Genomic DNA, 23,675 nt, shown 5'->3' on the forward strand with positions numbered 1-23,675 from the left:
TGGGAATGTGAATGATAAACCTAACGATTTTCTTTCCGTCTGGAGTCGAGTGAAAAGAAACAGCCCATAAAGAGACCGAGGGGAAGACTTGAGAAGGCGCACTTTATTGACAAAGTAACCTTGGGAGTTGAAAGAGCTGGGTTACTTATTACTTTCCTCAAGATAAGGGAGCAGGGACCTCGCCATGCCCTCGGAAGAACCAGGAACCAGGATCCCGCCGAGGCAAAGGCTGATCCCGGGCACTTTTCCGGGTGCTGCGTTACACGGGGCGAGACGCTGCCCGCAGTGCTTCCTGGGTCACTAGGTCAGAAAAGTTAATTTCCTGATGGCCACACAGTCTCGTGGGACATTGTATTATTCAGCTAATCTATAAAATAATGTTTATTTTTAACTGAGCTGTCTTTGCCACACTCATCACTGCACAAACTGTGAACGCATGGCTTGAGAATTTTGCCAGCAAGTTCATGTGACAACATGGCCAGAATGTTGACGCCACCGAGGGAGGCACAGCCTTTCGCCCACCCAGCCCCTACCCCCCAGATGGCTAGTCCGTCTTCCTCCATGGCTCCGTTTTAAGTGGGCACATTTCACAGATTAAAGACTACATTTCCCAGACTCCCTTGCAGTGAGGTGGGTCGTATGACTACGTTCTAGCCAATGGGATGTGAGCAGCTGTGGCAACACAACTGTTGGGAGGCATCCTTGAAGGAGAGGGCCCTGCCTCCTTTCTGCTGGCTGGAGTGCAGATGTGATGGCTGGATCTGGGCTGCCATTTTGAGCCATGTGAACGAAAAGCCTATCCATGAAGTCTGGGGCTCCCTGGGCCACCCACCCCAGCTTCATTGGGCTGAGAAATACACTGTGTTTTGACACCACTACTATTTCAGTTTTGTCATTTCTCTTTGGAAAGTTTATGGGATATTTTGGGCTTCATTCCTTTGCGGGTTCTTGTCTGTGGGGCCAGCAGATGGCAGTGGGGACCTTGTTTGGAGGCTCACAGACCTGAGGAGAGTTTTATCCATTTAAACACATAGCGGGTGTAAACCAGGTCTCCAGGCTCCATCTCCGAGCACGCGAGCGTCTGAACAGAGTTCTGTTCTTGCGCCTCCAGCACAGCCACTTCCGTGAGAGGAGTGCGGCGGGGAAGCCAGGACGAGCCTGCAATTTGCTGAGGCTCCATGGCTAATGTAGCGGCACCTACGGCCCAGTGGGCCCGGCTTCCAGCGGTCCTGAGGGATGGGCGCCGGGTCCTGCTCCCACCGGAAGTGTGGCCTGTGGTTGGCCGCGTCCACGGGGTCCTGCTATCTACTTACTCGTTGCGGCTCAGAGCCTCCCTTTCCCATCGGACCGCATGGAGAACCGCACACCATTGCCAACTGCTTGTTTAGGACTATGAAGGGGTCACTTTTCCAGACCCTGGTCTGGGGGTCCTTTTGGGGGCTGCAGAAGCCAAGAGTCGCTAAGGGGTACCTGCCGCTTCCTCTGCCCCAGGGCTCCCCTGACCTCCGGGTATTGGGGCCCGGCTCCCCGCAGCCTCCCACCCTGCCCTGCTCCCGAGCCAGCAAAACCCACATGGCCCCGCCATCGGACCCGGCGCCCGCCCTGCCTGCCCGCCTCCCTGAGGCCGAGGCGCGGGCAGGAAGACTCGGGGCCCCCGGGGGTCCAGGGCAGGGCGGAGCTCGGGGTGCACGCGCTGGAGCGCGGCCGGGCCCGAGGCGCAGTGCGGGCGGCGGCCACAGGGCGGCAGCACAGCCGCGGCGGCTCCGAGGCTCGGGGACCCGGGGGCTCCGGCCCTTGCTGCCGGGCGAGGTCGGTGGGAGCCCCAGGCGCGCCCCCTCCCCTGCCTCGCATGCCCCCCGCGGGCCGGGCCGGGCCGGGGAGGGCGGGGTCTCCGGCGAGGTCCGCGCTGGGTCGGAGCCCCCTCCCCACCTGCGCCGGGCGCGCTCGAGCCCCACGCGCGGCGGCGTCCGGTGGGCGGGGCGGGGTCCCCAGGACGAGCCGCGCGTCCCAGGACGAGCCGCGCGTCCCAGACCGCGACTCCAGCGCTGGGGCGAGTGGGTGCGCGGCGCTGCGAGCCGGGTGCGCCCCCTCGGCCCGGCCCTCGACTCTACCCTAGCCCCTCGCGGTGCGGGCGCTTTCCGGGTGCGCAGGCGCCCCGCCCCCACCGTCCCCACCGTCCCCACCGTCCCCGCCTGGCGCGCTGGGGACCGGAATGGCCCGGCTGGTTTTGAATGCAGAGATCGGGCTTTGTGAGCGGCTGCCCCCACCCCCACATGCCCCCCACGGCCCGGCTCCCTCCCCCCGCACCCCGGCCCCAGTCCCCCGCCCTCATTAGCATAGCAGCTGCTCGCCGAGCCGGACGGCTCGGAGGAAAGGGCAGAGGCCTCGGGAATGAATGGGGGCCGCGGCTTTGGAGGGGAGAGAGAAGAAAGACCGACAGACGGACGCGCGGAGGACGGTCGGAAGGACGGCCCGGCAGAAGAATGCGCCGGACGGGTGTTGGGGGTTTCCAGCGGGGGGAGCGGCTCCGGGCGGTGGAGCCTGAGTGTGCGGGGGTGGGTGGAGGGCGGCCTCCCGGGGACCTCCAAGCCCCGGAGGGTCTGCACTGGAGGCCCCGGAAGCAGCAGTTGCGGAGGTTCCCAGACCTTCCACGGCCCCCTCCCGTGGCCTGAGCCCTCGCATCCCGGCCTCAGGCTTGGTTCCCCAGGTGTCCCTGGCGCGGGACCTCCTTTCCCGTCCTTCAAGGCCCAGGTGGACGCTGCCTTCTCCCCGCAGGCTCAGCGAGCTTCAGGGGCAGCTGGCCTTCCCGAGGTGGGAGGCTCTGTGCGCCGGGTGTTCTAGTGTCCACGACCCTCTGTCCCAACCTGGGCTGAGCCATGAGGCCTTTGGGGGACAGACCCCAGCGGGCAGCTCCTTCTCGCTCTTCCTTACCCGCACCCCGTCTCCCTGGCTTCTAAGTCCTGTCCGCCCTCCTCTGGCCTGCTGTATCCTGGCTCCCACGCCTGCTGGCTTTGGACATCACTCTTTCTAGCTGACCATCTTCCTGCATTTCCTGGTCTTTCCGTGGCGTCCGTTCCAACGTCAGCGCTTCCTGCCTGCAGCCGGGGTCAGATCAGAGACAGACAGTTGGACGGCAGCCCAGCAGTCCTGGCGGGGGATGTGGGGCAGGTCCTGACCTTGCCGGGACTGTCTCCTTTCTCTCAGGGGTTCCCAGGGACCCAGCCCCCACCTGCCAGCCCCTCCACCCTGGCTCTCCTCCGTGCCTCTCGGCTGGACACCTCACCTGGCCTCCAAGGCACACCTGCAGATCTGGGAGGCCGGGGCTGAGGGTGTAGGCTGGGCCACCCAGACCTTCTTTCTCACCCTGGCCACAAAGGGGCCTGCCTGGGGAGGGGGGTTGGGGACTCCCCAGTAACTCTGCCATAGGCCAGTACCCACCATACCTGCTAATACCCACCAATACCCTGCTGCAGTAAGTGACCTGCTGAACACAGAGGCCCTGGAAGAAGTGGGTGCACAGGCCACTGAACTCAGGAGGAAAACAGGCATCAGAGACACATAGCAGCATCGACCTGGCCATATCCAGAGACCAGGGACTTCCTTCTTTTTGCCCATACACCAGAGCTGCCCCCCTCCCCTTGTAGCCAGGGAGGCCCACTCTTGGCGCACAGGTGGCCAGCCTCCCCCTCCACTGAGCTGCTCCTTCTAGGAATGTGCTACCCGGGGCTCCCTAACAAGGACAAGCCCGTGGGCCGTGCTCAGCGTCTGCGGACCGCCCTCCTGGGCTCACAACACCTGGACCCTCCCAGCTGAGATTTCATTCATAGATCTGACCCCCAGAGGTGGGAAGACAATCGTGGTTTTAGAGTGTGTGTCTACCCGTCCCCCAGGGCTGTGCCTGGTTTTAGAGTGTGTCTACCTGCCCCCTAGGGCTGTGCCTGGCAAGAAAGGTCAGCGAGGCTGTCCCCAGCCATCCGGGCTGGTCAGTGTACACAGCGGCACCTGGGGAGGAAGCAGACCCCCCCCCCCCCAGGGCTCCACCCTCTCAGCCCTCCTCTTCTCAGCTGCCCACAGGGCTGCCGGGCAGGCTTCCTTTTGTTCCTACTGGAGAGAAAAGCAGCACAAGGCCTTTCTCAGTCAAATGTATCTTTCAGAAGAGAGAATTTAAGGGAGCTGCAAAGAGTACCCTGGGGTGGCAGCCATGTGCCTGGGAGGCCCCTGGTGCCAGGCCAGGCCTCTCTGCAGTGGGAGAACTTCCCGGATATTGCAGGGGCAAGCAATTGGCTGGGACCCCACCCACCTGCAGGCTAACGCCAGTAACAAATGTTACCTTTGTTTTTCAGACCCTGGGTGGGGAAGGGTGGAGTGCTCCCGCATAGCCATCACTGGGGCTGCCTGACCTCATTCTCTGGTCACCCCAATCGTGTCCAGGTTCTTGTGGCCACTCTCCTTTCCAACGGCTGGGCATCCCCGGGCTGGCCCAGGGCAAGATTTCCCAAAGCCTGCTTCAGAGAGCTGGCCTGTCTCCCAGGCCGATTCTGCAGGATAGGAAATGCGTAACGACGGAAAACACGCCTGGAAAACCAAGGGTAAACAGGGCGGCAGTGCAGAGTAGGAAGGCAGAGAAAGTTTGTGGGAAGGGCAGCCCTTCTGCGAACACCGTTTAGGGAAGCAGATTCCCCTTACACTCGGCGGAGGGGTTTGAAAAGTCCTTACCTTGTAACTCCGGGTCTTTGCCCTTCTCCAAGTTCTCCCTGCTGGCTGCTCTTGCTGGGGGCGGGCGTGCTCCCTTGCAGCCCCGTACAGGGCCCCCAGGGCATCTCAGGAGTGGACCAAGACTCTCTGCCCCTTTCTATCTATCAGGTGCCGGCAACAGCCATCCTGCTCTGCTCTCCTCTCTTGTGAATGGGGGTGCCTGGCCCCGACGCTCGTCTAACTCAGGGTCTGTGCTCTTTGGGGTGTTTTGACTCCAGGCCTGTGCAGGCCTTCAGAGCTCCCGGGTGCTTCCAGGGGACTTTCCACTTGCCAGGAGTGAGCAGCTATATTTCCCCCCAATTTACAAGATACCCCTCCTGTGCAGCAGGCAGCCTCCAGCATGACCCCCTAGCGGGTCAGAGTGGGCAGGGCTTCAGGCCGAACTCTCCTCTCCGGCGGAGGTCTCACCTGTTCTGCTGGGGAGAGCAGAGGCTGTGACACCAGCTCTGGGCACTCTGGAGGTGCTGGGTCCTCGTGAGTCCTGTGTGCAGCAGGGTTGGGCTTGGCCGTTGCGTGGGGCTGGGAGCGAGTTTACCAGGCTCTGTCTTCAGACAAATACAAGCCAAGCATAGTGCACCCAGCACCCACAAACCATGTCACAGCCTGACCCCTGTCCCCAAAGAGGGTGTTCTGCAACTTGTGCCAAAGCCAAGAAGGACCAACAAACTTTTTTTAATATAAAAAGATCAATGAAAAATTTATTTATAAATTTTTCACGCTGGGCTACAGGTCAATATCGTACACTCAGGAATGTGCTGCACAAACTTTATCCAGTTAGAAGTGATCACCCCGTGACCCACACACAGCTTCGATATAAGCCTAGAAAGTCTTAACATTAATTAACATAATTAAAAAGGTATTTGCATCTAGAAAAAATATACAGAACTCCTTGTGGAGTAATCTGTGCCTCCATTTCAATGTCTGTTTCACTGACATTATCAATATATTCTTCTCACACAAAGTTTTATAAAAAGCGACGGAGGGCTGCCCGAATACGACCAGCCACGCACAAAGGGCCTCCACCCACCTGTGTCCTCAAGTGCTCCCCATTTCTGCACGAAGGGTCAGCAGCACTTCCATGAAGGGGAAACCTCATTTAAATTTGAATAATTCAGCCTCCCTTTTATTTCTCAGGATCAAAACAACAAGGGGTGTGGGGCTGCATAGAAAATTGGAGCCACAGAAACCAGGAAGGGCGCCTTTCAGGACAGAAAGTGACGCAGGAGAACCTCCCCCGGCCCAGGTCTCGACGCAACCCCTCCCCCACGGCAGGATTTCGGATTCGAATTGAGTCCTCGAAGCTCTGGGAGGCTGAAAAGGGGCAAAACGGTCCTTCAATTCACTCAGCCATTAGCACAAGAGATTCACAGTCTCATAGGTATTTTATAAAAATATAAATATGGGTACACTCTGTTGCCTTCACAACGCTGGATACATCGCCCTTTAAAATTGGGTTTATAACCAAGATTCAAAAAATACACCTAAAACTTGGCTTAAAATATGTTAATATTTTATATTCTGTCATAAATGTTATGACATTTAATTGTGGCAAATCCATTTACTTTTTTTAAAAAAGTGTGCAACCGTTAACTGTGATAGAACGCACTAGAAAAGGTAACGAACCTTCACCCCCCGCCCCCCCACCCCGTGTCCCCGCCACCCTCGAGCGCCAGCGAGCTTCCAGGATCCTGGGGAAACTGCAAAACAAGCCGGTTTGGGGGATGGTGGCCTCATCCAGGAGGGGCGGGGGGAGAGGCCCTGGGGCTTCCAAAACTCACGGATTTGAGAGAGAGGGAGAAAGAGGGAGGAGAAACAGGACGGGGGGTGTAGACGCGGGGAGAAGGGAAGGGGGAGGGACAGCACGGGAACACCATCAGGCTGGGCGGTATTTTCAGTGCAACCAAGAAATGGTAGACTCAAGTTTTTAGTTTTAAGACTAGAAAAAAATGCATCACTCCCCCCCATAACCACATTGACCACGCAGTGTTTTCCAAACAAAAAAAACCAGGCGCACAAACTCCACCCACAAATGTACACACACAAGATAAATAGTTTAGAACACCAGGAACAGCGAACAGCAGAGCGTCTCCTCGGCCGCGCGCCAGCGGCGCAGACCGCGGACCTCGGGGCTGCTCCTCGGCGGCAGCCGGCATCGGCGCGTCCCGGGCCTGCGGGCGGGTCCTGCAGGCGGCGGCGGGGCGCTCCGAGTCCGCCTTCGGCTCCCGCCGCCCGCCTTTCACCTTCGGGAGAAAACATTTTGCGCAGAGGATCCGGTATCTCGGGATTCCGAATTTGCTGGTTGCGAGACTCAAATTTCAAAAGGGGCTGGAGCCCGCGCCCCGCCCCCACCCGCGAGGCGGGCGGGCGGGCGGGGGCCGTGGGAAGCTGCTCCGGCCCGGCCGGGCCCGGCTAGGCCGCGGGGAGGCGCTCGGCCGGCGGGGCTGCCGGACCCTGGGGCCGGGACGCACGCGCCGTATTCCCGTGGCCGCGGGCCTTCTGGCGGGGCCTGCGAGCCGGGCACGCACCGAGGTAGTTGGCGGGAAGGTACAGCAGAGACGACGCGGGCGCAGGGCCGGGGTCCGGGGTCCCAGCGGGCATCACCGGCCGCTGGCCGCGTACTTGGCCTTGGTGATGAGATAGAGCACGATGTCCTGGTGGCCACCGAACGCGGCGATGTGCAGCGCGCTCCAGCCGTCGCGGTTGGCCAGGCGGATGTCGGCGCCGAACTTGACCAGCAGCTTCACGAGCTCCAGGTTACCGTCGATGACCGACTGGTGCAGCGCCGTCTGGCCCTCGGGCCCGAACGAGTTCACGTTGAACTCGCAGTTGGTCATGTTCTGCAGCAGCGACTGCAGCTCCTGCGTGTTGCCCTTGCGCACAGCCTCCTGGAAGATGCGCTGCGTCTGCGGCGCGGAGCAGGTGGACAGCTCGGCCTGGCTCATGCTGCCGCCGGGCGCGGGCCGCGGGCCGGGCCGGGGCTCAGCGCGGGCGGCGGCTGCGGCGCGGGCCCCCGGCTGTTTCGGGGCGCGCCTCGGCGCATGGAGGGCGCGGCGTCCCCGGGCCCCTCACGCCGCCTCTGGGCGCTCCGGGCGCTCGGGGCCGGGGGTCGCCGCAGCGGGGACCCCGCCGCATCCAGCCGCGCCCGGGTGGGCGACGGGGGCGCGCGCTCGGCTCGCGGGGGCCGGGCCCGGCCGGGGACGGCGGCGCCGCGCGGTCCCGGTCCCTACTCGGTTCGGCTGCGGCCCCCACGCGGCCCCAAGGCGCCTCCCCACGCGCCGCAGCACTAGCTCGCCCGCCGCGCCGGGGCGCCTTTTACCTTCTTTATATTTGCATAACAATGGCAGCCCGTGACGCGCGCGCCGGCGGCCCGGGGATTGGGCCGCGCCCACGTGGGGGCGGGGCGTGGGCGGTGCCGGGCGCAAGGGTCTGGGGGCGGGTCCCGGCGGCGGCGCGCTTCGCAGCAGGGGGCGCTGGTCGCCGGCAGCGCCTGGGCGGGGGAGGCCAGGTGGCCGCCGGGGGGGTCTAGCTCCGTCGCCACCGCCGTCCGCGCGCCCCCCGGGCGCTCCGCGTCTCTTCGCGGTCGTCCCGCCCCTTCTCCCTCCGGCCACCCGGGGAATTCCAAGCTCCCTGCGCAGCCAGACCCAGGCCTTGCCCGGTACCCGAGCGCGACCGCCAGGTGGCCCCGAGGGCGGCCTCTCCCGGGCAGGGGGTTCGCGGGCATCTCAGGCCTGTGGCGAAGGAGAGACCTCTCTGAGCGGAGAGGCGCGCGGCGACCCCGGCCAGCCTGCGCCTCCGGGCTCGCCGTCCACGCGGGTGGCAACTCCAGGCCCTGACGTGGGGCCTTCAGCCACGCGGGTCCTTTCCGCGCGCGGGCAGCCTCATGGCCGCCGGCTCAGCCTATGTGTGCCCCAACCGTACTGATGCGAGGGGCCTCCGGCCGGCCACCGCGGCTTCCATCGCCTGGCGGTGAAGGGGGTTCCGCTGTCCTCTCGGGAGGAAGCCCAGGGCCGGGGCGCAGCGGGAGGGTCGGGACCGCGGCCTGCCTCCCTTTGCTGCCCACCCACCAGCATGCGGAACACATGGGTCCTGCCCAGGTGAGCAGGGTTAGGTGTGGCGCCAGGGCCAGAAGGGAATTCTGAAACGCCTGGCTTCCAAACTGTAAAACCCATTTTTATTGACCACTCTTAACAATTGACCGGGAGGCACTAGCAGGGGAAGCACAGCGCATTTCCTCATTAGAGTTTTACAATTTACAGCTCGCTGTGGGCGTTGGAAATTAAGGAGGAGTGATTCTCAGGCGCGGAGCAGGAGGCCAGGCAGGCTGGGGCTTGAATTCCTTCTGAAGCCAAGCCGGGAATTCCGCGCAGGCAGCTCTGAGCTCGGGCTGGGGAGACCCCCATGCCAGGCCTTGTCTGGGGAGGCTCCCGCCCGCCAGCTCCATGTCCCCACATCCAGCTCCCCACAGGGGCGTGTCCCCACCCCATGCTGTGCCCATACTGGCAGGAAAAACTGGGCAGGCCCCCTTCGGGACCGACCCTGGCTGACTGGAGCAGGGTCCTGAGGCCCTAGGGTCCTCCTGGTGGCCTGGGAACCTCTGTCCCTCAAAGACACAGCTCAGAGCTCGCTCTGGTCTTCCTGGGGCCGTGGTCCCGCTGGTTCTGTTCAGCCCTCTCCCTTGGGCCTCACTGCTTCTCCCAGGAGCTCTCAAGGGGGCCACGGAGGGTGGAAGAGTGCTCCCCAATATGCAGGTGAGGACACAGTGGAGTCCCAGAGTAGGCCCCCAGAACAGAGATGGGCACTGTGGAGCCCAGGCCTGGGGCAGGGATGGCATGGCCCGGCCTGCCGTGCTCTGCTGGGCACCTTTGGCCTCTTAAGGAGGGGGAGCCGCTGGCCTGCCCACTGGTCCCTGGTGCTGGCTATGTCTGTGGACCTGAGACCAGGGCTGGGTGTGCAGTGTGCTCTGAGCTCACCTTCAGGAGGGCAGGAGCTCTGTCCTGGGCATTGATGAGTTTTGTGCATATGCCCAGGACCCAGCCAAGCTAGACTGGCAAGAGGCAGAGGGCATGGCTGGGGGGTGGGCAGAGCCCTTGGTGCTCAGCAGGCACAGGGCCTGCCCTGGAAGGTGGGTGGTTTGCAAACAGGCCGAAGCCCAGGTGGGCTCAAGCCGGGCCTGGAGAAGGCATTTGGCTATGCTGTGGGCCAGGAGCAGGGCCTGGGAGAAAGTGCCGTCGGCATCCGTGGCGGCGGCAAACAAAGGGGCCCTGTGTGAGCTCGGTGTGGGAACGCGGGGCCCCGCCACGGGCGTGAAATCGGCGGCGGCCCCTGGCGAGGGCCGGGCGGTGCGGGCGCCCCGGCAGGCACAGTGAGGCTGGTGTGGCGGCCCTGCACGGCGGGAGCCTTCCCCCTGCCTGGGGTCCAGAGTGGGGTCAGGCAGAGGTGGTGGGGCCTGCCACTGCAGTGTGGCTGTGGCCCAAGGCGGGTACCCAGGCTCATCTGTGGGACTCAGAGGCCAGCCACACCACACTGCCCACAGGGAGTTCGCTGAGTGGCCCCGGCTCCTGCTCCTTCACTGTGGCTCCCAGCTCCCCTGGCCACACCCACGGCCCTGAAGCTGCTCCATTTGAGGATGGGAAGAGGGGAGGGGCCGGGGGGCAACAACTCCGAGTCAGCACTTCCCGAATGTTTGCTGAGGGACATCCAAAAGGTGGACATCTGTTCCAAATGCTGGGACACGGGGTCCACCTCCAGCCACCCAATGCTTGTGCTCGAGAGGACCCCCTGGTGTTTGCTGGTGTTGCTTGGAGCCTTCTGCTGTCTGGGAGGGGACCCGGCAACAGGCTCAGCTCCGACTGTGCAGCTGGGCCCTGTCCTTCCTCCCCTGCCTGTCCTGAGGATACTGGCCCAGGGGGTGCCCTGCCTGTAACCCACCTGCCCCCAGAAGGCAATGGTGGGGCCCCTTCTCTCTGCAGGCACCCCCTTTCTTTCCTTCCCTGGAGGCTCAGAGCAGTGGGCAACATGGGGAGGGAGGTCTGTGCGGGGCGGCCGGCCTGCCTGAGAGGGCCTAGGGAGGACAGCGCAGAAGGGGCAGCTGGCCAGAGCTGGGCCGAGGCCTGCGGCCACCTTAAAGGCGCTAAGCGGGGAGGGAGGGTGGCGGGCAGTGGGGGCGGGGCTTCCAGCTAATTCATTAAAATGTGTCGGGAGCGTGGGAAAGAGGAGAGTGTTTCTTCCCAGCAGCCCAGACACCTGGTAGAAGGGCTGAGAGGATCGAGATCAAATAACAAACACTCAGCCCGGGCCAGCACAGGCCGCAGCAGAGGAAGGACGCCCGGGCAGGAACTGCCACAGACAATCCCTGCAACCGGTGGCTCCTGCCTGCCAGGATGGCTGCTCAAGGCATGGCCTGGCACTGGCAGCCTTGGCCACCCGGTCAGCCTGGTGTCTGTCCCCAGCCCAGGAAGCAGCCTGATGGGTGCTGACCCCCAGTGACCGAGGCGGGCTTCCAGCACCTGGACCAGGTTGGGGACTGGGCAGAGAGCCTCACCCCCACCAAAGCCTGGGCCTGGGATGGACGCCGCAGAACCAGGCCAAGCCTGTGCTTGGTAGTGAGGGACGTGTGGAGGCGGGAAACACATATGGCGCAGCATGGCCATGGCGGAAAGTGAGGGCGGGCGGAGGCAGAGCCAGCCGGGACGGAGGATGTGTGGTTTCTGTCTCCTTGCGGCCTCTGCACCGCTCTGCCTCCCTCTGCCTCCCTCTGCAGCACTCAGGCCTGTGTTGGGAGCGGTGTCTCCAGGATGCAGCCAGGCCGGGTGGAGGGTAGGTGCCCTCAGCCACTCCCTCTTAAACCCTGCCAGGCAGGAACGGTCAGGGGCTGCCTCCCCAGAACAGGATGTGGAGCTGGGGTTCCCCTTCCGGAAGCAGATTCCAGTCCCAGAAGGCCCTGACCCTCTCCTGGGGTCCTGCTCTGCTCACCGTGACGCCCCCACCTGACTCTCAGGCTCAGGCCCTGCAGCTGCCCAGCAGGTCAAGGGGGCAGGTCACAACTAGAGTTGGCTCTGACACAGGCCAGGCCCTCCCCGTCTCAGCCTCACACTCCCTATCTGTGAAATGACACCCCTGCTGGGGTTGCTGGGGGCTGAAGGGGCTGGGCTGCAGTCCCTAGGGGTACCCAAGGGCAGTGGCCAGCCCTGGTGTGGTCAGGACCCACAGGGAGGTCCCGGCTGGGCCAGTCCAGGGATGCCCAAGGCCTTCACACCCAAAGCCTGCTCCTTACTCTGGGCAGAGGCGGCTGCCTCTCCCCAGCCCCCAGGCCCCTGCTGCCTTAGGCTTCCGCCCGCCTCCTCGGCCAAATCTGAGCTGATTTCCGCTCCAGGCAGGAAGCAGAGGAAAAGGATGTGGGTGAGGGGAGGGGGTACATTCCTGGGATGGTCCCTCCCCAGGCTTCTCCTCCTGTCCCACCTCTGGGACCCTCTGCCCTCCCTGCTCCACCTGGCAGAGCACCTTCAGACCCTCAGGGTGGGCAGCAGTGGCCGCCTGGGCCTCAGCCTCCTCCCAGACAGGGGCAGCAGCTGCTATGTCCAGGCAGCTGTGAGGACGGAGACGTTGGCGTCCACGTGTGCAGAGCCCTGGCCATGGCCGGCTGCCCAGGTGCCTCTAGTGGGGCTGTGGCTGCCGCTCTCCCATGGGGATCACACAGCCCTGACGGGGGTGATGGAGAGACCTCATGGGTCCCACCCAGCTCGGGGTCCCAGCATCCTGACCATCTGGAAACCCTGTCTTCCCCCGACAGCTGCTCGGGCTGGGGCCCTGCCTTGGTGTTCCCAGCGCTTGCTGGCACAAAGGGGCCCACGAGGGGTTTGTGGGCGAGCATGACACACGTGAGCAAGTCCACAGCCATGGGCCCAGCAGTCGGGCACTTCCCATGTTTATTGTCTGGCTGTTCTCAGAAGGGGCTGCTGGCTGGGCTGGGGGCTGGGCTTAGCTCACAGTGGCTGGGGGTGCTCTCCAGGACATCTCGGAAGTGGGTGGCAACACGACCCAGGTGGGAGCCGTCCCAGAAGACCTTTCCACAGCGCGTGCAGCAGTAGAAGTACCGCAGCCCGGGTGTCCTCAGCACGCCCACCGGGACCCCTGCCAGCTGCAGCCGGGTGCCGTTAGCCAGCATGTCCGGTGTCTCCGCCCGCAGGTCAGCCGTCTGCAGCCAGCGGCAGGGGCGGTCATAGGTGCAGCCCCCAGGGGCTGCGTCTGGGGCTGGGCCTGGACAGATAGAAGTGGACTCCCTGAGCCCTCAGCCTTCAGGCACGGCCCCCAGGCTGCTCCCAGAGTGGCCCAGTTGGCGGCTCACACTGAGCCCATCCTCACTCCTCAGCAGCTCCTTCTTCTGCTCCCTATCCGCTGACTCTGCCTCCTCCACTTCCTCCTCTGTACCCATTTCTCCTATCCAGGGACCCCACCCCTCACCTTGTGGGCCCTAGGGCCTACAAGAGCCCCACAGAGCCCCCTCTGCCCAGCCGGGACCCAAGTCCCCCATTCTGGGGAAAGCCAGGCGCCAGGGCCATGGAGAAGCAGCTGTGTCCTTGGTGGGCGGTCCCAGGGCTCACCTGGCTCCTGCACCTCCTGGCTCTGGGTGGCCTCGTCACCTGTCAGTTAAGGATGAGAACTGGTCCGGGGCTGTCCTAGGGATGGGGGCTTGGCAGCCACCAGGGTCCACGACGCAGCCATGCGGCTGAGCACAGCCACCTCATGGGGTGCAGCCTCTTCACGCACCCCCCAGCCTTCGAAGACGGGCAGAGGGCAGGGGGCCAAGGAGCTGTGGGACCGGCCTGGTCCCCTCCCTTGGGAACTCACACCTCAAAAAGGTCTTGGGGCTCAAAGGTCCCTGGGAAACATGTTCTAGGCGCGAGATCTGCTGATTAGGGCTCTTGGGGGCCTGAGAACCGGCGGGCGGGGGCGGGGGCAGCCCATTTGTGGCGATGAGCAGATAAGCCCACTGCCAGTGAGTGAATTTCGAAATCAGCCAGCACAAGGGCGGGCGGGTGGGCAGGGCCCAGGGACTGCCAGGCTCAGGGTCTGTTGGAGACCCTGGGAAGTGGCTCGTGCTGGCCCTGTGAGGCCCTGAGCCCCCATTGAGAGCCCAGGGCAGGCAGGGCCGGTATCCACCCAGGGGTCACTGCGGGGCTGAGTGCACGATAGCTGAGGGAACACTGGCCAGCAGGTGGGAGAAGCGTCTGCCCTGCTCCTGTTGACCCTCGTAATTTGCTCAGCAAGCATTTCTCTACAGATGGCTCCAGATCAGCTGCAGCCGGGGATGAATGCACGAGGCCCCCACCCCAACCTCAGCTCCTCCCTGAGCCCAGGAGGCCATGACCCTCATCTGGCCTCCCTGCCTCACCCCTCCCTGGTTGGCCCCAGCTCTTACCCTGCAGTCCCTGTGACACCCGTCAGCCCATCTGGGTGTTGCCCACCACCCTGGGATGGGGTGTGTGCTGTCACGTCCTGGGGCTCTGGTCTAAGTGTGTCTTTGCGAGTGGGGGGACCTGAGGTTGGAGGCCACCTCCAGCCTCGCTCTCCGGGGTGTGCTCTGCTGGCCACCCTGGGTGATGGTCGCTCCCCGTCCTCCCACCCTGAACTTGGACTGACCCTTTTTTTTTTTTTTTTTTTTTTTTGAGACGGAGTCTCGCTCTGTCCCCCAGGCTGGAGTGCAGTGGCGTGATCTCGGCTCACCGTAACCTCTGCCTCCCAGGTTCAAGCGATTCTCCTGCCTCAGCCTCCCGAGTAGCTGGGACTACAGGCGCGTGGCACCACGCCCGGCTAATTTTTTGTGTTTTTAGTAGAGACGGGGTTTCACCATGTTAGCCAGGATGGTCTCGATCTCCTGATCTCGTGATGCGCCCGCCTCGGCCTCCCAAAGTGCTGAGATTACAGGCGTGAGCCACCGCGCCCAGCCTGGACTGACCCCTTTCTATCCACCTCCATTCCCTTAGCCCCCATGCCAGCCCCCGACTGAGGATGACCAGGAGCAGCACCCTCCACTCCCTCCCTGGGGCGCCTCCCTCCCGAGGGTGGGGACCAGCAGTTCTAACGGCAGCGGGGCAGGGCAGCATAGTTCCAGCCCCCGTGCAGATCTAAAACTGCAAAGTCCTTGGGCGGCCTGCACCCTCCACAGGAGGAGAAAGAAGCCCTCTTTCTGGTTTCCCAGGCAGGGAAACGGGCTGGGCCTTCCCTGGGGAGGGTGGACATTTGGGGTCAGCTAGCGCTGTGTGCAGGTGGGGGTGCACGTGTGTGTGTGTGCACCGCGTGCCTGGGCCCAGCAGAGAGAAGGAGGTGCACACCACTCCAGAGGGTCGCCGAGGGCCCTGGTGTCCTGATTTTCTGGTCTGCTACCGCACAGAAGGGAGCAGAGGCCACCTGGGCACCTGACCCTGGCTGTGGTTTTTCCACCTGTTGTCACCTGGCCGCCACCCTTATCTGAGGAAGCTCAGTGCTGGACGGGCCAGACCCCCCTCCCTGGCTTACCTCAGTAGGTCGACCCATCCCAGGCCCCACAGACCCAGTGCCTGATCCTGACACACTCACCTGAGCTCCTGGGCCCCTCCTGGTGGCCGCTGAGCCACATGAGCTGCTTCATCATGTCCCTCGAGACCTTTAGGTACTGGTCACAGTTACAGGCCTGGGGGCCAGAGGGGGTGCTGAGGCCCAGGCGGGGCTTCTCCGGGTGCCCCTACCCCAGCCCTGTGCTCGCTCCTCGAAGCTCTGGGTCTGGCCATGGGGTTTCACAGAGACAGATAATGGGTCCCCTCCTGTCCCCACACATAGTCCTGTGGGGTTCAGGCCACACCGCCTCCTGGAAGCCCTCCCTGACTGTGCTGGCTTCTCATGGGCCCTGGGAAGCCTCTTCTGTTTTTTGAGAACTTGTGGGACTCTCTGCCCAGCTGCCCTCTCCAATTCCAGAGCCCTCGAGGGCAGAACCAGGTCTGGGTCCCCCCGGGCCACCTCAGCTGGGGTGCTGGACACAGGGCCCAGCCTTAAAGGGTCAGCGTGGGCAGCCCCATAGTTGCCCCAACCCCTGACCTGTCCATTTCCGCATCCACATTTCCCTGATACCTGTGCCTCCCACTGCCCTGGGGCGGGTGTGGTCCTGAAAGTGGCGAGGGGACTGGAGCAACACCACTGTGTGCCTTGTCCAGGGCACACAACGGGTCCGCGTGGCTGCATTATTATTATTATTATTATTTTTTTGAGATGCGGTCTCACTGTCACCCAGGCTGGAATGTAGTGGCGCAATCACAGCTCACTGCAGCCTGAAGCCCCGGGGCTCAAATGAGCCTCCCACATCAGCCTCCTGAGTAGCACACCACCACACTCAGCTGATTTTTGTATTTTTCATAGAGATGAGGTCTCACGATATTGCCCAGGCTGGTCTTGAACTCCTGGGCTCGAGTGATCTTTCGTCCAGGTTTCCCAAAGTGCTGGGACTCCAGGTGTGTGCCACGCCCAGCCCCTCTGGGTGGTTTCTGAGTATGATCAACCCGCCAGGCTTACGGTGATGCTGGGGGTGGGGGCAGGGAGGCCGGGAGGCTGGGACCAGCTTATACCCCGAGTCCTGACTTGGAGCGGGGTGCACGGCCTTCCCAGTGGTCACTTCCTGGACAAAGAGATGAGTCAGATACCCAGGACTCCCCGGGCAACGACAGGAGGGGGCTGGGTGCCCACTGAGAGCCAGGTCCCAGGCAGGCACCTGCAGGTCCTGTGGAGGTGTGGCCTTCCCATCACAGCCCTTCTGATGTCAGAGCACCCTGGGGAGGAGGTGGGGCTCCCAGGCCATCTGTGCAGGGGAGCAGGGAAGAGGAGGCTGAGATCCGTGGTCACATGGCTATTCCAGGACCCCTCCCCATGCAGGGGCTTTGAGTGGGCCCCGGATGACATGGTTGCCGCAGGCAGGTGGCCTCGAGGCCCCTGGAGCCTCCGGGTGTGGCCATGTTGGGGGCACCGGCCCTGCCCCACACGCTGTCTTCCCCTGAGCCTTTCGACACTAAGAGGCTGCACTACCTGCCTCTAGCATTGCAGCCCCCACCAGTTCAGGGGCCTGGGGCTGGAGGTGGTGAACAGGTCGGGCTCTTCTGCTAGGAGGCCCAGGCTGGGCTAGGGAGACAGGACCCTCCCTTCCTCTTCCCCTAGCTCCCATCTCTCCCACCGGGAAGCTCCTTGTGCCACGATGGCAGGTCCTGTGCCCTGGCCTCTGGGCCCAGCCCAGATCTGGGTCCAGCAGGCTTCCTGGGCAGGTGTGCGGGTGGAGAGCCCTGGCTGCAGATTTGGCTGGGAAGGGCTGAGAACAAGCAGGTGGCCCACCCTCCACAGAGCTCCACTCTCCACTGTGCAGGCCACCTGCAGGGACAGTGCCAGTGGATGTGGGAGGGGTGGCGAGACTGCAGCAGGGTGGGATGGGCTCCCCACGCCCCCAAATCCTCCACATGGGGTCTAGGGCCTTCCCAGGACCTGGGCCAGGTGCGCACGCCTGGGCGGGGCCAGCCAGCTCGTGCTGAGTCACCGGGTGCCGTCAGTGAAGGCCTGGCCCCACCCTCGGGAACCACTGGTGCTGGTTTTCCCACGGCTGCTGCCCGCTGTGGGCCTTGCTGTCACCTACAGGGCCCTGGGAGGCCCTGCCCCGGCCAGGGCTGGAAAAGCCGGTTCTGGGTCCACTTGCTGTGCCCGCCCTTGGCCCTGGGCTCCCCAGCCACAGGGGGGCCTGGCAGCGAGGGCCTCCCTGTCCATCTGTCCACTCCAGGGCCAGCAGCCCTTGCTGGACCGACTGCCCTGGGCAGGTGGCTGCCGCAGGCTGAGGGAGTGAGTGGGGCTGGTGGCCCAGCGCACACCTTGCCTTTGGATGGTGATCGTCCACCTGAGACCACCTGCCTGATACCCTGAGACCCGTCCCCCAGCACTCGGGGTCTGAGAGCCTCTGCCCTCCCATTTTGAAGAAAAGGGGCTTCTGACGGCTTGCTCAGTCACAGGGCACTCAGCGGGCCAGGACCCCATGCCAGGCTTCCCACACCGCCTCCCTCCATCAGTGTGGGACGCACAGACACCCACTCCAGGGTGCCGTCGGGTCTGGGCAGAGACAAGTGGGGCCTGACGGGGACCCTGAGCAGAGGCCAAGGCTGTGGGTCCAGAGCAGCACAGCGGGGTGCCTGGGCACCTCCACCCCACCCCCACCAGTCTGAGAGCCTGAGGGCAGGCAGCCGCCACCCCCAGAGCCTGACTGGGAGGGCGGGGTAGGAGGGCCCAGGTGAATGGGGGGCAGGACTGGCTGGGAAGGCTCCCAGCTACCTGCCCAGGATCCCGTGTGCCTGGTTCCCACGCTCCTCAGCCACTGGGTGCCAACAGCGCCGTGCCAGCCCTGACACGGGCCACTTCCGCCCGGGACTGTGTGGGCCGGGCCATGAGCCCGTGGGCGTGTGGCTGCCTCCTGGGGGCCGGGCCACCAGCCAGGCTGTCCTGGGGATGTTGGGGCCCATGGACCCACAGCCAAGTGGGTCTGAGTGGACACCCACCCTCCAGGGCCCTCTCCTCTCCAGGCCCAAGGAGGAGTGAGGGAAAGAGCTGGTCAGCCACGGCCCCAGAGCTGGCCATCCAGGGAGGCGCACTCAGGATCAAGGCAGAGGCCAAGATGTGTTAGGGGTGGGGTGGGCAGCTAGGAGGGCTTGAGGGGTCTGTTCCCAGGGTGTTTGGGGGCTCTGAGCATCAAAGCTGGGAGCCACACCCATGAGTAGGCCCAGTTCCCACCCCCACCACCAAGGGAGTGACCACAGCTGAAGGAGCCAGAGCTGGGCTGCAGAATGTGCCTCCAGCAGTGTCTGTGCCCACCTGACCTGGTGCCCACCTGACCTGGTGCCCACTTGGGTGCAGGGGTCACACCCACTGCCCCAGGCTGCAGGCCTGCGGGTGTGCCAGCCTGTGCATCCCAAGCAATAGGTGGCTGGTGCACAGGAGTGGTGAGGGAGGACTGGGCACTCCCAGGCAGACAGGGCTGTGCAGCTGCACACAGCCCCTGCACCCAACACCCTTGGACCCCACACACCCCTGAGGCCTTGGGTCTTGACAAGTCGGGGGCTTGAGGGAAAGAGGAGAGTGAGACATGAGCCCTGGGACATGCCAGGGCCAGAGCACGTGGGGAACCTGTGTCCTGGGGTGTAAGGCAGCAGGCAGCGGCCTGTTGGGTTGGGAGCCTGGGAAGGGAGCTCTGCTCCACCAAGAGCCTGGGCCAGGTGTCTGCTGGGCCCGGGCCGAGGTGACCTGAGCACTCCTCCTGCATGCCGGCCACCCTGGGGATTCCCACAGCCCCTGCTCTCCTGGCCCAGTGGAGCTCAGGTCCCACCACCAGGCTGGGAATGAGCCCAGGTCCCTCGGGTGATCTGGCCTGAGGGGTTTCTGCTCTGTGCCCAAGCCCAACTAGACATGACCCCCTGAGAAGGTGAGGTGGGACTGTGAGGGTGGCAGGGGCCTGAGGAGCCTCTTTGGGGCCTCCTGCTTCTGAGCAAAGAGCAAGCTTGTTGCAACCTCAGCCCAGGTCTGTCTCCTGCACTCCTCCCTCTGGGCCCCATGGCGGGTGTGGGAGGTGGGGTCCGCCGGGCTGGGGCCCCGGCCTGGGTGGAACTCCTGCAGGAGATGCCAACCTGGGATTTCCAACCCTGCAGGCAGGTCCAGGAGGAGTCAAGGCCTGAGGCCACCAGGCAGGGCGATGGGGCTGCAGGAGCACACGCCAGAGCAAGAGGACATTTCTGCTCATTTAGAGCAAACTGGGAAAATGGCAAAGCATGAAAGAGCAAAGATAAAATCTCACTCCGTCCCACCACCCACCACGCGGGAGGGTGCCCAGCACCTTCCCTGGACAGGCCTCTGCATGGCAAGGGCTGTGTGCTGAGATGCTCACGTCGGGAAGAGGGATGCTGGCAGGGGTCGCCAGTGTGCCGTCCCAGGATGGACGTTGCCCATTTGGTCCCTGGCAAGCCCCTGGGCGGGTCCTGAGACCCCCAGGCCGGCCCGTGCACTCTGACCTCCCCTAGAGCCGCCCAACAGATGGCGGGGCCTGGGGTGTGGGCCTGACACCTTGCTGGACAGGGTGAGCCAGAGGCCCAGGAAGAAGCAATCAGGCGCCAACCTGCCTTCCAAGGCCTGGGTCTGGCCCACACCTCACCTTCCCACGCTGTCCCCAGAGTGCCTTGCAGCCCTGGGCTGCCCGCCCCAAAGGTGACCCGACACTGTCCCCTGCTGTGGCACTGTGAGCCTCTTCAGAGAGAAGGGAGTTGCGAGTTTGCCAAAAGAACCTGGCCAGTCCCGATACTGACTTTCCACTGGAGACAGTGCTGGGGTGGGCGGAAGGCCGAGCCCCAGGCCCCTGGGGAGGTGTGTGCAGCTGGGGATAGCGGCCGTCTTTTGGGAAGCTTTTAAAACCCAGTCTATCCCGTGGAGCAAGCTGGCAGCCACCCCCTCAGTGACCCCCGCTCTAATGCCCCGGGAATGTCTGGAGCCTGTGACTGAGGGTGGCAGCCCCAGAGAGGCCTTGCTCCTGCCCCCTTGCCCCCTGTCCCTCCGCCCCCAGGGCCCCAGAAGGGCAGTTCCCACGAGCCCCAGCCCCTCCCCCACCCAGCCACTGCCCCGTCCCCTTTGTGTGGCCAGGACAATGTCTCCACAGACAGTGTGGGGGATGGGCCTCGGGCAGTGTTGGCGGCGAGAAGGTCCCTGGGGGTCAGGACAACTGGGCCCACAGCCCTCACCCCAGAGTCCCCAAAAGCCAGGGCCCTGAGTGTGGGAGAGGAGTGAAAGGGCATGTGAGTCTCTGGAGGCCGGGTCTGGGCACACGTGCGCAACAGCCAGCCCCTCGTGTGCCTAGAGACGTCTCTCAGAAGCACCAGGGACAGGGGCGTCTGCATGTGGGTGGGTGTCAGGGTGTGAGCCAGGAAGCGTGTTACTGTGTGGACACGGAGGACATGTGGCCGCCTGTGTCAGGGTCTCCACTTCCTGCAGCTGCCTTGGAATGTGCCCCCCGGAGCCACCAGCCCTGCCTGGCCCACCGGGCTGCCCCCAAGCTTGCTTAGCGGGGTGGGGGCTGGCACCTGGCAGTGGGTCACCATGTGGCACCTTGCCCTCCTTGGCCCAGCACCCCTCTGCACAGGTCACCCCAGACCGGGTTCCCGTGAGGGGTCTCAGCCTTTCCCTGGGCACCACCCGACCGGGCTTTCAGGCCTGGGCCCTGAAGGAAGGCTGCCCCACCCTGTGCCCCCCAACCTTGGTGTCCAGGCCTGGGGCTTGGCTGCCTTTGCCCACCTCCTCCCAGCCTGCACCCCCACCACCACCGCCTGAGAGACCACGCGTGTGGGCCTGACCTGCTGGCAGCTCTGAAGCCTGTGGCCCCAGCCCCGGGTGTCCGGCACCCCTCAGGGTGTGGCCCCTGTTCCAGCAGACTTGGGGGCCCCCGGTTGACCCCGTCCAGGAGGCTGGGGGTGAGCCACAGGGCCTGGGCAGGAGGCCGAGGCCCCAGCACTGGGTCTCCCACTCACATGGGATGGTCAGCCCCCACCCCGGGGGAGGGGGGCAGCAGGACACAAAGCCCCGTAGTGTGAATTTCAGATAAAGTGCAGGACACGTTTTTATATGAAAAAATGATCGTTTTCTGAAATTCTCGTTAGCAAGCGCCTGTGTTTGTCAGATCCCCCGGCCTGCCCTGGGCGGGCAGGAGGAATACAAACAGGGTCAGGAGCCCCAGACCCCACTCCTCGCCCAGACCCGGGCCACTCCCACCTGCCTTGGGTCAAACCAAACAGAAGCCGGGCCACACAGGCTCCCAACACGGGGCCCTGGGCCTCGGGCTCCCTCCAGGCGCTCCGGGGCGCCCCCACACCGTCCCCATCCCAGGGGATGGCAGCTCCCCTCTCCCCCTCGCTGTGGCCCCCTCCTGTCTCTGAGCCTCCCAAGGAGAGTCCCCCTTCTCCCCCTCCCCGGGGCTCCAGAGCTTCCCCTCCCCCCTCGCCCCCCAGCTCTCGTTCCCTCCCCCGGCCCCCCCAGCCTCGGCGGGGCGCGGGGCGCGGCGCGCTGGCTTTCCCAGACGGGGGAGGGGCGGCGGCCGTGAGAACCCGCCGGGCCGGGCCGCGTGGGAAAGTGGGAGGAGGGGCGGCGGGGGGCGGGGCGCGCCTGGGAACGGCCCCCGCCCCCGCGGCCGGCCTTTGAAACGGCCACTCAGGGCGCCCGGCGCAGATTCAAAAGCAAACGGCCGCCCGCCCGCGGCCTTCCCGCGCCGGCCTGGGGGACCCCGCCCGCCCGTCCAGGGTCGCAGGGGTGTGCGTAGGGGGCCGAGACCCCTCCTTCCCAGGGGCCGCGGGGTCGTTGGGGGACTGGGCTCCCCGCCCACAGAGGGGGGTAGCCCGCGCGCCCCGGGCGTGCCCATTCCAACCAATGGGGCCGGTCCCGGCAGCAGGTGGCAGGCCCTGAACCCGCCCCAAGCAGCCCTGGGCCGACCCTCGCAGCTCCCAGTGCCCGGGAGACAGGGCCCCGAGTACTCCCTCCAAGAGCGGTGATGGTCCCGCCATCGACTGGGGGACTTCCTGGAGGAAGCGACATCTAAGCTGGGGCCTGGCAGGCCAGGGGGAGACGGAGGCTGCTCTGGGCTGCAGGGACCGGGCGACAGCAGAGTGGGACGAGGGCCCCGGGCTGGGCAGGGCAGAGCCGCTGGGGGCTGAGTCTAAGAGGAGGCCGCGGTGGGAGCCGCGTGGGCTGCTGGAGCCCGGGAGCCACGCCCCGCACAGGGGCCTGGGCGTGACGGGCCTGCCTGGATGGAAGGGGAGTGGCCCATTCAGCCCACCTTGCTCTGGTCCTTCCAGGGGAGCTCGATGTGGGAGGGGCACATTGTGGGATCTTCAGAGGAGTGGGGAGCTGGGCAGGGACCCCTTCTCCTCTCCCCACCGCAGCAAACCCATGTCATGAGGCACAGGGGTGCAGGGGGCAGCTCTCCTGCTCAGCCCGACAGGGCGGCCCAGGTCATTCTCTGAGCGTGGCGGGCCTGGAGGGGTGGGAAGGGAAGGGTCAGGAGACCCCAGCCGGCCTGTGAGGAGGCTGAGGCTCAGGAGAGGCAGCCCTGCCTCTGCAGCTGCGGGCAGGGGAGGCAGCCCCAGGAGCGCACCTGCCAGCCCACCCGGGGCCTCTCCTGTTGGGTGGGCAAAACGTGGCGACCTGACACAGACCCTACCTTGTCACCCTGAGGAGCTCCCCAGGACTCCCTTCCTTGAACCTGGCCATGGCCAGTCCCTCCTGCGTGCACCCCTGGCACCCCGAGGCCAGCCTGCCCATCCCATCCATCCAGGCTGAGTAGAGAGTGGGGCTGCAGGAGCCAGGCCCCGGGGCCACCTGAGGAGGGGCGGTGGGCCTCGGCATGCTGCATGGCCCTCTGGTCCTCAGGCACTACCTCAGGAACCTGTGGTCCCCAGGCCGGTGGGTCCAGATCCTCCATCCCCAGGGGCCACCTGGTGGGAACCCAGGCTGGGCTCTGGCTGAGACCCACAGCTTTTCTGGAAGGCTGCTAGGAAAGGGGGGACGAGGGGGCAGTGGGGCCTTCTGGAGGGTCCCCAGCCCAGAAGGCTGTGGGGAGGTGGTGTGGGTGGCCTCCTGGGGGAACCACCTGGACCCCTGGCTGACCACCCTCCTGTCAGCCCTGGGGGCTGCCCTAAGCCCCCTCAGGTGCCATCACCCCCTCTTTGTCCCCAGCCTGGGTGTTGTGCTAGGCCCACCCGCTGCTGAAACTTGCCCTGCAGTTCCATGCCCTGGCTGGAGGGCCCGTCTTCCTCCAGAGCTCTGGGGCTGGGCCCCTCCCGCCACCTTGGGAGCAGGGAGGAGGTCCTTCTGTACCCTGTGTGCCTGTGTGACATGGGGGT

General features: G+C 64.6%; 2 protein-coding genes across 14 annotated transcripts in view; both read right to left on the bottom strand.

The window, feature by feature from the left end:
* Positions 1-5,422: 5,422 nt before the first annotated feature.
* Positions 5,423-8,046, bottom strand: NRARP (NOTCH regulated ankyrin repeat protein). The gene has a single exon (XM_003279814.3). It carries the CDS (start codon positions 7,695-7,697, stop codon positions 7,353-7,355), a length of 345 nt encoding a protein of 114 aa, XP_003279862.2. The 5' UTR covers positions 7,698-8,046; the 3' UTR covers positions 5,423-7,352.
* A 4,595-nt stretch (positions 8,047-12,641) lies between these two features.
* EXD3 (exonuclease 3'-5' domain containing 3) overlaps positions 12,642-23,675 on the bottom strand; it is a 110,446-nt gene continuing 99,412 nt past the window's right edge. For 7 of the 13 annotated variants that reach the window (XM_030818291.1, XM_030818292.1, XM_030818295.1 and 4 more), the window contains 4 exons: positions 19,428-19,550; positions 15,331-15,424; positions 13,356-13,394; positions 12,642-13,011 (listed from right to left, as the gene is read on the bottom strand). In XM_030818291.1, the coding sequence (XP_030674151.1) occupies positions 12,698-13,011; positions 13,356-13,394; positions 15,331-15,424; positions 19,428-19,550 (570 nt within the window). In that variant the 3' untranslated portion in view covers positions 12,642-12,697. Of the gene's footprint in view, positions 13,012-13,355; positions 13,395-15,330; positions 15,425-19,427; positions 19,551-21,825; positions 22,808-23,675 lie in introns of those variants that run through there. The other 6 variants (XM_030818298.1, XM_030818300.1, XM_030818297.1 and 3 more) reach the window with 3 other exon arrangements.

Source organism: Nomascus leucogenys, chromosome 8 (genome assembly GCF_006542625.1).
Source record: "Nomascus leucogenys isolate Asia chromosome 8, Asia_NLE_v1, whole genome shotgun sequence".
Classification (NCBI taxonomy): Eukaryota; Metazoa; Chordata; class Mammalia; order Primates; family Hylobatidae; genus Nomascus; species Nomascus leucogenys.